At 41.2% G+C, this 12,941-nt stretch overlaps 1 protein-coding gene across 2 annotated transcripts in view; it reads right to left on the bottom strand.

The window, feature by feature from the left end:
• Positions 1 to 12,941, bottom strand: part of PSEN1 (presenilin 1) — a 61,152-nt gene that overhangs the window by 20,202 nt on the left and 28,009 nt on the right. For both annotated transcript variants that reach the window (XM_075844423.1, XM_075844424.1), the window contains exons 6-8: positions 3,524 to 3,591; positions 2,717 to 2,937; positions 1,709 to 1,807 (exon numbers count right to left, since the gene is read on the bottom strand). In XM_075844423.1, coding sequence (XP_075700538.1) covers positions 1,709 to 1,807; positions 2,717 to 2,937; positions 3,524 to 3,591 — 388 coding nt within the window. The remainder of the gene's footprint in view (positions 1 to 1,708; positions 1,808 to 2,716; positions 2,938 to 3,523; positions 3,592 to 12,941) is intronic.

The raw sequence follows: 12,941 nt of genomic DNA, 5'->3' as shown, positions 1-12,941 counted from the left end.
TTTGTACAATTTTCTTGGGGTGGGGATGAGTAACCCCCCCCCCCCTCACCCAAAAAAAATTTAAAAAAATTCCTGTTATAAATACTGTTATTACGGCATTCACAGTGTAGTATAAACGACACGTTAACTTTATTCAGTGGGTCAGTAAGATTAAGGCGATACCAAATTTATAGTCTTTTTTTTTTAATATTCTACTACTTTTACACAAAACCACTTTTTTCTTTTAGCTTGGGATTTTTTTTATTTTTTGTACAACAAACTTAATTGATGTTTTTTAGTCCCACTATGGGACTCGACCATGTTATCGCTTCGTTGATACACTGCAATATTTCTGTATTGCAGTGTATTATGGCTGTCAGTGAAAACAGGGCCTAATACACTAATGTAATGCAATACACTAATGCATTAAAGCCCAGCTGCGGGTAGACGTTATCCAGTCTTTAAAAACTATACCTTATGAAATCCAACAAGTCATAGGACTCCCAGCGCTATGCTTTAAATGAGACCATGACTCGATCCCTTCACTGACAAACGTTTGCCAGTTCTTGATTGGGAGGATGTACAGTGGAACGTGGCTTAGAACTGAGGCAGGGGGCAGAGGGGTCTGGAGAAAGAGGAGGAATCATGGGAAATGTAATTTTCAGCGCTGAAACTGCGCAGCAGGACCGCCCTGTTTGAAGATGCGGCGCATGTAAAGAACGGTGCCACGAGGGAGAAGGAAATTGTGCGTTTTTTTGCAAAAATGACACAGAAAGCAACACGAGGTGCATGTGAATATGTGCTCATGCTATAATTTTTATTTTAGTGAAGCTAAATAACCATTTAAATTTTCTTTTCAGTAATTTTTTAGTTATTTTTTAATGCTGTATTTCCATGAACGACAACCACTAATGACAGTCATTTAATAAATGGCCGTCAGAGGCTGGGATCCATCGTTCCAGAGACCCTGAATTGCAGGAAACTAGTGTTAAAAACGGTCCCACCAAATAGAAAAATGATGCAAGAAATGGTATAGTTAAATAGCGAGATGAATATAAACATATGAACAATAAGCAAAGATGCAGTTGTAACGGACATTATGGGGACCTCATAGAATATTTTTATGAAAAGTTATTTCATAGCAAATGGCACGCTGAACTGCTAGGAAAACCGGACTTATTTCCTGATTCAAAGATGACCACAAAATTATTTCCCTTTAAAGCTACATTCACACGAGCGTATCAGATTCACACGCGTGAAAAACGCGTGTGAATCTGGTCCTTTAGGCATGAGTGTGGTTAGCGAGTGCCATGCGTTATTCACGCACTCGCTAAGCACATCTTTTTTTCTTTTTATTATTTTCAATTGAATTGATGCGTAAATTGTGCGCAGCACACGGATGTGCATACATGTGCTGTGCGTGAGTTTCACGCACCCATTGACTTCAATGGGTGATAGGTGCGTGAAAAAATGCACCAATATAGGACAGGCAGTGAGTTTTACACAACGGACACACGCTGCGTGAAAACTCCTGCATATGTGAACAGCCCGACCCCATTGAAATCAATGGGTCAGTGTGCTGTGTGTGATTTTCACGCACAGCACACGGACGAGTTTTACGCTCGTCTGAATGAGCCCTAAGGCTTGTAAACAAGGATTAAACTTTTTTTTTTTTTTTTTTAACGGTAGCAAATATCCACCGTAATTGCCTTTAATACAGAATACATACAAGAGTAGATTAAGGCTGGGAAGAGGGTTTCATTTCTCTCCTGAGCAGTCTCCACTAGCATACGGAGGGGTCCCTTCGGACACAATACAGCTATGAGATCTAAAAAAAAAAAGAGAAAAGAATCAGATTTAAAAAAAAATCAGACCTCAAGATATTTAGATATTATACAATGACAAATTTAATTGCGATCACTTCAATCTAAGAATAGAATCTGTCTCCTTCACGATACAATTTATAGAGAACGTCTTCACACATCTTTTGACATGTCACTCAGACAAGACAGAAGAGGTCATCGGTGGGGGCCTGTGACCCCCTGCATACTCACTAAAACAAAGGGGGCCTCTCTGAGTGTATCCCTTTGTTTTTTGACTGAAGACCTTTGGGTCTCCGAGTCGGTTGTACAAATTTCCCATTCTGCATCACAAATTTAGGTCACAGGGCACAGAATTCCACCGGTGACAACAAAAGTAAATGTGTAAATATGAACATTCACTTTAAAAGGGGTTATGCGGGGACCAAAAATTATTAGCAGTGTATTTACTGCAGTATGCAGTCCCTCGTCGCGCCGATTCTGAGATTTTCATAGATTTTTATAGTGCTCCTGGGGGACCGGAAGTCTAGTTTCACAGTGTTCTTTGATGACTATATGACTTTTCATCTTGTGACCGACCTCGCTGTACTCTATGTAATCGCCGTACTACGGCTCCTGCTTGTACATGGAGTACAACGAGGTCGGTCACATGACGAAGAGTCGTATCATCAAATTAGGCTGTGCAACTAAGCTTCCGGTCCCTCGGCAGCGCTATAAAAATATCTGGACTTTTAAGACACCTTAGAGAGCAAGAGTTACTATTTGTACGCATGTTTGGCCATCTGTGACATCATTTTCCATATCTGACTGCAAAGAGACTTGTTAAATTAAAAAAACAAAAGTTTTACCGCCATGCCCGGTTTAAAAGAAAACTATAATTAATAGGTTAAAACAGTTGCCCTTCTCATTATACTCACCATACACAGATATGACTGCGAGAATAAGCCAGGCGGTCCACTCTGGAAGGTATTTGATAAAAACTAAAGCCATCAATGCACTGATCATAATGAGATAAGCCTGTTGTAGGAGGAGTGGTCCCTTCCAGTGAATGCAGATCATACCCACTACTCCAAAATTCCAGATCATCAAGGCAAGAGTGATGTAATCCATGGCAACATTGTATGTCTTGAACACTTCTCTGGAAAGCAGGTTAATAAGTGTTATAAAACTTAAAGGATAACTTTAAAGGATAAGTTCAGTATGGAAAAACGACAAAGGCTACCAAAATCTCTACCTCGAAGCGTCCCGAGAAGCAAAGACCACTACAAGCAATAATAATTAAAATAATATTCAACAAGTTGTTAAAAATTATATTCTTTTCATTAGACTTTAGCTTTTCCAGACTTCACAATGGCAAATCTGCCAAGGTATGCAATAATATGGGTAGGGGTATGTATTTCTGCATAAATAAGCAAAATTTCCATTGAAGGAGAAAGGAATTAGAAGCAGGAATATAAACTTATATACGTTGTCATCTAGCTTTCCAACCTATTGCGAGGAAACGGCTTAAGAGAATTTAACAAATTGATAGAAAATTATTCAAAGAGTGAGTTTTTTTCGCGGTTTACATTTGGGTAAATAATGGTAGACCATATGACTTTCTAGACTAATTCAATATTCATGACTTCATTCAATTATTAAGAACCAATGATATAGAAACAAATCGGCAGACAAAGTAGTTAACAAATGATTTGACACATTTAAATTGATTCTTGTAATCTTACCCCAAATAGATGAAAGAGAAGAAAAAGAGCAGCAACAAAGAGGAAATGATGAGCCAGCCATGAATGACCTGGAGAGAAAAATTATATTTATATACGTATAAAAGAACCACGCCAATTTCTATGAGATTTATCTCTGAAAAAGCTCAATGTACCTGCACACATTAGAAAGAAATGGGTCATAATGGGCACTTTCTCGTACCAAGTTTATATAGCTGGAGGTTGTGTAGGAACAGGAATGGGTGATTGGTAATATTCTGAAAAGTTTGGATTTATGTGGCCAGTGTCAGGTTGTAACAGAGAATAGTTTCATAGGCTCCTCGGCGTGTAGTCCATTCTCCATTCATCTGATAATATAAATATGGAGAATGGCAGGTAGACCCGACACGTTGCAGGAATGGCCAGGAGTGCAGGAACTTGTAGTTCTATGGTGATTTAATTGAGGAAGAAGATCCTAGAAGGGCCGTAACTACAGATTTACGATTTCATGTCTGTAGTCATCACAAGAGCGCCCAACCGGGAACAAAACCCAGGAAAAATAGGCTGGTTTGGGAAAGGTGGAGGTTAAAAGTCAAAAAGGACCACAGCCAAGGTTGTTTCTAGCTAAGAAGATGGGAATACCCCCTTTAAATACCCTGTAACATACACCCTGGTTGTGTTTTTTCTAATCATTGGAAGTCTGCTTTAAGCTATTTTGTAATATTTTTAGCTGTCATAACGAAACCTACAAAAGCTGCTGTTAAACAGTATTTCAGATTAGTAAATTAAACCTTTACTTATCAGTTGATGTGCAAACCTAAGAAGCGCTGTTCAGCAAGTTTACAGGATTCAACCGCATTTCCACCCTACAAAACATTGGTGGCTAAAATAATGTTTCTATAATAGTGTTTCCTATTTTGGCCTTTATTTTCTTGAAAAGGGGACATACAGTTCTGTAATAGGCCATCTTAAATTCTGTAAGTTAGCAAACAGGATTTATTTTTTATTTTTTTAAATAAATATAAAAATAGATTTTTTTTAGCACAACTAGGTACATCTATGAAAGCACAACTCCTCTCCCATAAACGTTATTCATTATTTTAGGCACCAAAGATTTTACTGCTGCAAGTAGGGTCGGATACCAAAGGAGATTAAAGTTGCTGAGTTTACGACACCATTCACCCAATTAATACAATCAATCCTTTGCTATCCTGTACCAAGTCCCTTTTCTTCTGTTGTATACAATTGCATATTGATGACATTGTCCATCAGGTACAAGATGACGCTAAACGTAATATTCTCATGCTTTCTACATATCCATGGCATGCCATAAGTGTATGATTTTATTTTATGTTCTATGTATGGTGTCCAAAAGTCTTTATATCCTGTAAATGTTCCCTTTAGTTTATTGGGAATAAGAAACGTAGACCATAGCACCTTTTTTTATACTACACCATTACAGGTCTATAAACTATCAGCATACCTGGCTTATATGCTACGTGACAGGACTAATTGTTACACAAGGACATATTTGTCATGATTCATGACAATTCCTGCAGTAACAAGTCTAACTAATTGAAAACAAACAAAAGGATGCTTCGCATTTTTACCGTGACCGAAAGTCAAATTATACAATATTTCAAATATACAGCACATGGATATAAGGCATCTGTAAAACGAAGTACAATAAAATAGTCTATGACCGGGGTCACACGCCAATGGCGGTTTTAGTCTATTTTTTACCAAAACACATATCAAATCCAACATGGAAGAGAGGCAAAGTTTTTTTTATTTTTATTTTGACTTTTCTTCCTTGCAGGATCCAAACTGGCTGTAAAAAAGTTAATTGGTTGATACCTCAGAGGTCTGTCAGCAGGGCTAGTGTCAGCAACAGGCAAACGCTGACAGATGCCTAGCTCTACAGGGCTTGTGGGGCCCATGGAAATCTGGGTAAACATGTTCTAAGCTGTCAAGCCATGGGTAGAGTAGACAGGGGACCAGGATCCATGAGCACATGGACACCTGGAGTCGACCCTGTCAGCAGTCCCTACACCCAAGCCAGTACACGGACTTAGCCAAAATAATCAGGAACTGCCAACAATAATGTAATGCTGGCTACACACAAGAGAGATGTCTGCTGAACATTTTTGGCCAACAGCTATTTCTCCTGACTCCCCAATAAAAAACGCTTGCATAGATCAGTTGAGTGTGTATGCTTATTTTATTAGCGAGTAGGAGATAAGCCAATGGCAGACAACCTATCTCTGCGGAAACAAGAGTTGGGTATGTTAAAATCCAATATGTCCGACCTGTCGGCAAGGGTTGACCTCATACAAATAAGATCGCCATGCTAAATTTGCCGCCATAGGTACGGACGATATTTATCTATGGTTGGTTTTTTATAGTGATCCATGAAAAGGTCAATTTAGCAATTATATATTACAATAACAGAAATAAAAACAAAAACTTGATCGCAATGATCATCGTATAATTACGGCTGATCACAAAGAGAAAATTATTATTGACTCCTAGAATGTGCCCTGGGTTGTCCATGGGCTTCTTATTAACTTGTTATCAACATGTCACTTCCATGGTCATCTCAAAGAAGACACTTTGATGAACGGCTACCACTCTAACGAAACTGCTCCAAGCCAGCTCTACACTCACCGCCCCACATGGCTTAGCACATACTACAATGTTCAGCTGCATTTTTCCTGTAGGCTCATTTCTGTGAGAGACTTTTGTGATGTACTGTATTTTTTTTTACTTTGAAAAAGGTTTGGTTTCTTTTCAAATTCTATTTTTTTGTCCTCTGTAAAGCGGTTTTACAGCATTTTTACATAACAAGCCTTTTAGATCAAGTGAAGCCCTAAGGACAAAGGCATGACTCTAAATTTTTGATAAAAATGCTGTAAGGTTTTAAGATAATTTATTTGCAGGTAAATTCTATTGAGCTTGCTTTAACCTGAACCGATACTTAACAGTAATAAGTAAAAAAAATCATAACAAAAGCTCAATTAAAACGGAGTAAAAAGTGTGAAAAGTAAAAGCCTGTTGAGCTAATAGTACAGGTCCCCAATAAGAACCCCCCCACCCCTAATTAGCTACTGCTAAGAATGTGGTTCTTTGCGCTTTAAGTACTGGTGGGCGGTAGAAATAGATTTAAAGAAATAGATACCCACTGATTTCAGCAGGTTTCCTGCAATGCTTAGTGTTTCCTGTGATGGCGCTGCAGAGAATCCAAAGCATTCACACTATGGCCACCACTGAGACCACCTGTCCCCTAGATGTTGCCTTAGGACCTGCAACCTGATATTCGGTTGTTCAAATTAACCCCTTCCCCCTGCTGGCATTCTGGGCCCTAATGTCCAAGCCATTTTTTAGATTTTTCCATTGTCACATTCGAAGAGCTGTAACTCTTTTATTTTTGCGTCGGCATAGCTGTATAAGGTCCTGTTTTTTGCGGGACGACTTGCAGTTTTTATTGGTACCATTTGAGAGTAGATGCGACTTTTTGATCACTTTCTATCACATTTTTTTTAAGTCAGGATTAACAGAAAACAGCAATTTTTCCATTGTTTTTTATTTTATTTTTTACGGCGTTCACAGTGCGGGTTAAATAATGTAACAGCTTTATAGTCGGGGTCGTTACGGACGCGGCGATACCAAATATGTGTAACTTTTTTGCTTTATTGTAGTTTTTTTTAATAGTAAAGCATTTTGTAAGGGGAAAAGCTGGGTTTTTCATTTTTTTTTTCACTTTTTTTTTTTATTAACTTTATTAAACTTTTTTTTCTTTTTTACTAGTCCCACTAGGGGACTTCCCTATCCTCCGATCGCTATTATAATACACTGCAATACTTTTGTATTGCAGTGTATTACTGCCTGTCCGTTTAAAACGGACAGGCATGTGCTAGGTCATGCCTGCGGCATGATCTAGCAGGCATTCGCTGCAGGCAGACCTGGGGGTCTTTATTAGACCCCCGGCTGCCATAGAAGACACAGACACTCGGCGATTTTATCGCCGGGTGTCAGTGGGATGAGAGGGAGCTCCCTCCCTCTCTCCAAAACCATTCAGATGCGGTGCTCGCTATTGTGCACCGCATCTGAAGGGTTAAACAGGTGAGATCGATACTAATATCGATCTCACCCGGCAGAGCAGGGACGCCCCCAGCCCTCAGCTACGTCTGGCAGCTGAGAGCAGGGAGATTTCACGGCTCCCTGCTCTGTTTACTTTATTCTACAGCAGCGACGTAGTTTGGCGGCGCTCTAGAATAAAGCCCACTAATGACCGCCGTAAAAAGACGTATCGGCGGTCATTAAGGGGTTAAGAGCAGATCTCCAGGTCCCCCGTCCCTTTCTGAGGCTCATTTTTTGACAATTATCAGAACATCTTTCTCACTGGCAGTTTAGTTGCTTGTAATTTTTATCATTATTGTAACAGAAAGCAGCCCTCCATGCACCGATATCCTGACGGGCTTGTGCTTATGCAAAGCATCCAATCAGAACCAGCAGATCTACAGTGTGAAGTGTGGGAGCGGGACATATCAAAATGCACAAATGATAGGAGGCAGATTTCAGACTACTAGAAACTATCCAATAGAGACCCCAATAAGTACAGCCAAATGCTACACGGTGCCATCCTAGCTAAAAAGTCTATTATACAATGCTTGACTTGCACGTATATATTTTTTTTAATCATAACTGGACATTCCCTTTAACAGGAAATTAAATTTTTCAGCAAATAAAATGTATCCTTTTCTAGTGAGAATTGTAACAATTTACTCATATACATTTTCTGTATCAATTTCTTAAGGTTTTTAAAATCTCTGCTTGAAGTTCTTCAATGCGGACCTTCATTGATTACTTTCATGGGAAAAAAGTCTGTCCTAGTCATGTAACGGACACACGGGTGCAGGAACGATTACGGTTACAGTATGTGTATCAGAGCGGTGTACGAAATTATCCCCTGAAAGTATTCGATGAAAGTTTTATTGGCCTATTGATGGACTGCAAGCAGAGATTTTGGAAGCTGTGAGGCATTTATACATAAAAAGTGTATTCGAAAATTGCATACCTTTTCATTATAAAAACGAATGAGCTTTATTTGTTGAAACCCTAAAAATCCTTTTAAACAGGACTTGTCACCTGTCCTGACATGTCGGTTTTAATAAATACTTGTATTCCCCATGAAATAACAATCCTAGAGTATCTTTTCTTAGATGTTGTGTTTCTCCTAGAAATGTATGAATAAATTGTGAACTGGGTGTTACCACTGCCGAAGGGGCACATTCTTGTCAGCACTGATTGGACAGTGCCAGTTTGTGTAGGGACCCCCCCCCCCCCCAACTGGTAACAGTTATCAATTTTTTCATACTTTTAAAGAAGAAAAACAGAGGAACGGCACAACATACCGCTTAAAAAAACATTGGGGTCCAGGTGCTGAGACTCTCAACATAGATGACACGAAGTTACAGAAATGCACCTTCGGCTGTAATCGGCGCCCCTTGTTAGACTGAAGACCGCTTACAAAAAGACGTCTATGTGAGCGGTCTCCCGCCGAACAAGGAGCTGCGATCACAACCGAAGATGCAGGTGAGCGCATCTGCATCTTCGTTTTAGCGACAGTGTGGGGTCTTAGCACCCAGACCCCACCTATCAAAACTTCAGATATGCCTCTGATATTTCTCAAGGTATTTTAAAAGTACAGTTCCTCTTTAACATAATGTGTTTCCATTAGAGACAAGTTCAAAAAGCATATTTTGTATTTCCACAAATATCAGATTCCAAATATAAATTAGCCACAAGCAGGCCGATAAACACAATAGAGGACGATTTTTATAGACGGGAGGTCAATGACAGACTACAGTCTGCTATTGGTGGTGTATAATCTGCGGATGGGATCTTAAAATGCCCACAGCACCACATGTTATTATAGGGCTGCATCTCTAGCTAAAGGGAATACAGCTAATACTATTATATCATGTAACTCTCTTATATAATATTCTTAAGGCTATGTTCACACTGAGTTTTTTTACAAGTTTTTTGACGCGGAAAGCGCGCCGCAAAACTCGTCAAAAACGGCCCGAACATGCCTCCCATTGATTTCAATGGGAGGCGTCTTTTTCCCGCGAGCGGTACATGCCCTATCTTCGGGCGTTTACTGACTTCAATGGGAGGCAGAGAAAGCGTATTTCGCTGCGGTTTATGCCCGCGGTGCTCAATGGCCGCGGGCGAAAAACGCAGCGAAAATCGGCGTGCAGGGAGAGGAAAATCTGCCTCAAACTTCCAAACGGAATTTTGAGGCAGAAATTCCGCCTGCAAAAAACTCTGTGTGAACATAGCCTAATAGAACAGTTTCCTTTTGCAGAGATTTGCCAAGTGACAATTCAAAGCCTACAAAATTGACACTTCATCATCATGTACTGTTAGGACCCATGCACACGACTGTGCCTGTAATCACGGCTTGTAATTACGGGCGCGGATGGCCGTCCGCATTTACGGGCCGTGCTCCCATTATAAAAGTATGGGAGGACGGTCCTTAAAATAAAAAAAAAGGGAAGGGGTCCGTCGACCATAGAAAAGAATGGGTCCGTAATTAAGGACCATAATTTCGGTCCGCAATTCCGAACGATTTTACGGTCGTGTGCATGGGGCCTTCGTAAAAGTGCCAGTTAGCAGCCTGGAAACGGCATCCATCTTCGATTTCCAAGCGGCTCCAACAATCATCTTTCCCTCCTCTTTTAAACATACCGTTATAACCCCATTACTGAAAAAAAACTTCTCTTTACTCGTCCTGCTCTGCTAACTCCCATCATCTCTAAACTCCTGGAGCGCTTCGTGTACTTTCACCTTATTCGCTATTTCTCTAACTCTTTTCTCGATCCCTTACAATCCTGTTTTCTAAATCTAATGGCAACTTTTCTCTACGGATTCCTCTTGATTTCTCTGCAGCATTTGCCACTGTAGACCACAAACTCCTACTCAATATGCTCCACTCTATGGGACGCAAGGAAACCGCTCCCTCTTGGTTTTCTTCCTATCTTTCTGACCGCTCGTTTGGTGTGTCATTTGCTGGTTCTACTTCTTCTCCTCTTCCCCTTGCTATCGGGGTTCCTCCGGGATCAGTCCTAGGTCCGCTCCTCTTATCTCTCTACACAGCCCCTATTGGACAACCCAGCAGCAGGTTTGGCCTACAGAACCATCTCTACGCTGATGACACTCAATTATATGCCGCATCCCATTACATCACCCCCGCTCGAATACAGAACACCAGTGATTGTCTGTCCGCTGTCTAACATCATGTTCTCTTTCTATCTGAAACTGAATCTTTCTAAAACTGAGCTCCTTGTGTTCCCACCATCTACTAACCTCCCTAAACCGGATGTATCCATCTCAGTGTGTGGCACCACCATAACTCCTAGGCAGCACGCCCACTGTCTTGGGGTTATGTTTAACTCTGATATTTCCAACAATCCTTATATTCAATCCCTTACACGCTTATGTCGCCGGAACCCTTAAAAACATCTCGAGATTCCGCCCGTTTCTTACTGTGGAAACAGCCAAAACTCTCATTGTTGCTCTGATTCACTCTCGTCTGGACTACTGTAACTCATTACTTTTTGGTCTTCCACTCACTAAACTCTCCCCTCTCCAATCTATCCTTAACGCAGCAGCCGGGCTCATCTTTCTGACCAACCGCTACACCAACGCCTGCACCCTGTACCAGTCACTGCACTGGTTGCCCATTCTCTTCAGAATTAAATTCAGACGCATTACTCTCACCCACAAAGCTCTCCACAGTGCTGCACCTCCTTAAATCTCTTCCCTCATCTGTCTACCACCCCATCCGTGCTCTAAATTCGGCAAATGACCTTAGATTAACATCCTCCATAATCTAAACCTCACACTCCTGTTGCCAAAACTTTTCTCGTGCTGCACCATTTCCCTGGAATGCGCTACCACAGACAATCAGATTAATTCCAAACATTCAGTTTAAAAAAAAAAAAAGTGTATAAACTTTACCGCCCAGACGGTGATAAAGAAACAGTCCAAAATATTCTCAGAGGACACACGCTTCCACAATCTGTATGCACTAGAGAATCCAAAGTCCCGTTTGTGTGTGCTTGGCTCTCCTGAGCCCTGTTGTTCCACGGACGAACTATCGGTCTCCCGACACCAATTCCCCAAGCAGGACGAGAACCTGTATCTTTTTTAGGTGAGAAATAAAGATATGCTGCAACACCGTGGAGATTGCATTCACTTCCTATCAAGGATAAAACATATGCGGCACACGCCAGCACTCTAACCCTACCCTGGGTTTTCGCCCTTTCGGCTTCGTCTGGGGCATGTGAGGCGTGTACACTGACTGATTTAAATAGCCGCTAGCATTTATCAATATAAAACCAACAAAACATTAAAATATCAAACATTTTCTAAAAACAGATAGAATTCAATATACACATTGTGCAACAGAATGCATGTATTCAACCCATGTATTTGCAATACGTATCATATATGTTAGCAATTCACTATGCGAGCTCTTATTGTATCGATACACAATACCTGCATTCTAGGGGACTGTGGTACTAGAAAGGGCTTTCACTATCTACGGTAGTTAGCAGCGCCTCCACTGTTAACCCCTTGAATGCTTGCGATGAAAGCTGATCGTGGCATTCAAAGCTAAAGTGAGAAGGGGGTCTCCCCTTTGATCGCGTCATAGGAAATCCCTGTGACACGCTCAATGGCTATACCTGGTATGGGCAGACGGCCCAGGGTCCATTGAAGTACCCCAGGGCTGTCTGACCATATTTCCTGTTAGGGCATACTTAGTCAGACATCGCCTCCAGCCACTGCAGATTCGAATAAACGTCCTGGCACGGCTGGAGGAGGTCTGTTGACTCTTCCATCGATCTGGTGAAGGACCAGGCATAGCCATTGATCGCGTCACAGGGATTTCCTGTGACGCGATCAAAGGGGAGACCCCCTTCTCACTTTAGCTTTGAATGCCGCGATCAGCTTTGATCGCAGAAATTCAAGGGGTTAACGGCGGAGAGAAGAGGTTTCTCTTCTCTCCGCCGATAGAGCGGGGTTGCGGCTGTGTATTACAGCCTTTACAGCCGCTGCCCCGCTCATCATGGCGCGCGGACACTGGCTGTCACACAGGACGAGAATATTCGTCCTAATGCACCAAGTACCTGCCGCTCAGGACGAGTATTCTCGTCCTGTGTCGGCAACCAGTTAAATCAGTGTACACGCCACACATGCTCCTGACGAAGCCGGAAGTCCGACACAAAGGGTCCGGTTAGAGTGCTGGCATGCCGTATATGATTTATCCTTGATGGTTGAAAAATTTTTACATTCTGCAAGTATGAAATAAAAAGCGTGGAGTAAATACAGTCCTGAAGGTATTGCACCATATCTTTATTTTTCACCTAAAAAA

This window comes from Rhinoderma darwinii, chromosome 12 (assembly GCF_050947455.1).
Source record: "Rhinoderma darwinii isolate aRhiDar2 chromosome 12, aRhiDar2.hap1, whole genome shotgun sequence".
Classification (NCBI taxonomy): Eukaryota; Metazoa; Chordata; class Amphibia; order Anura; family Rhinodermatidae; genus Rhinoderma; species Rhinoderma darwinii.
Note: the sequence above shows the minus strand (reverse complement) of the source record. Positions and strands in the feature narration are given on the sequence as shown.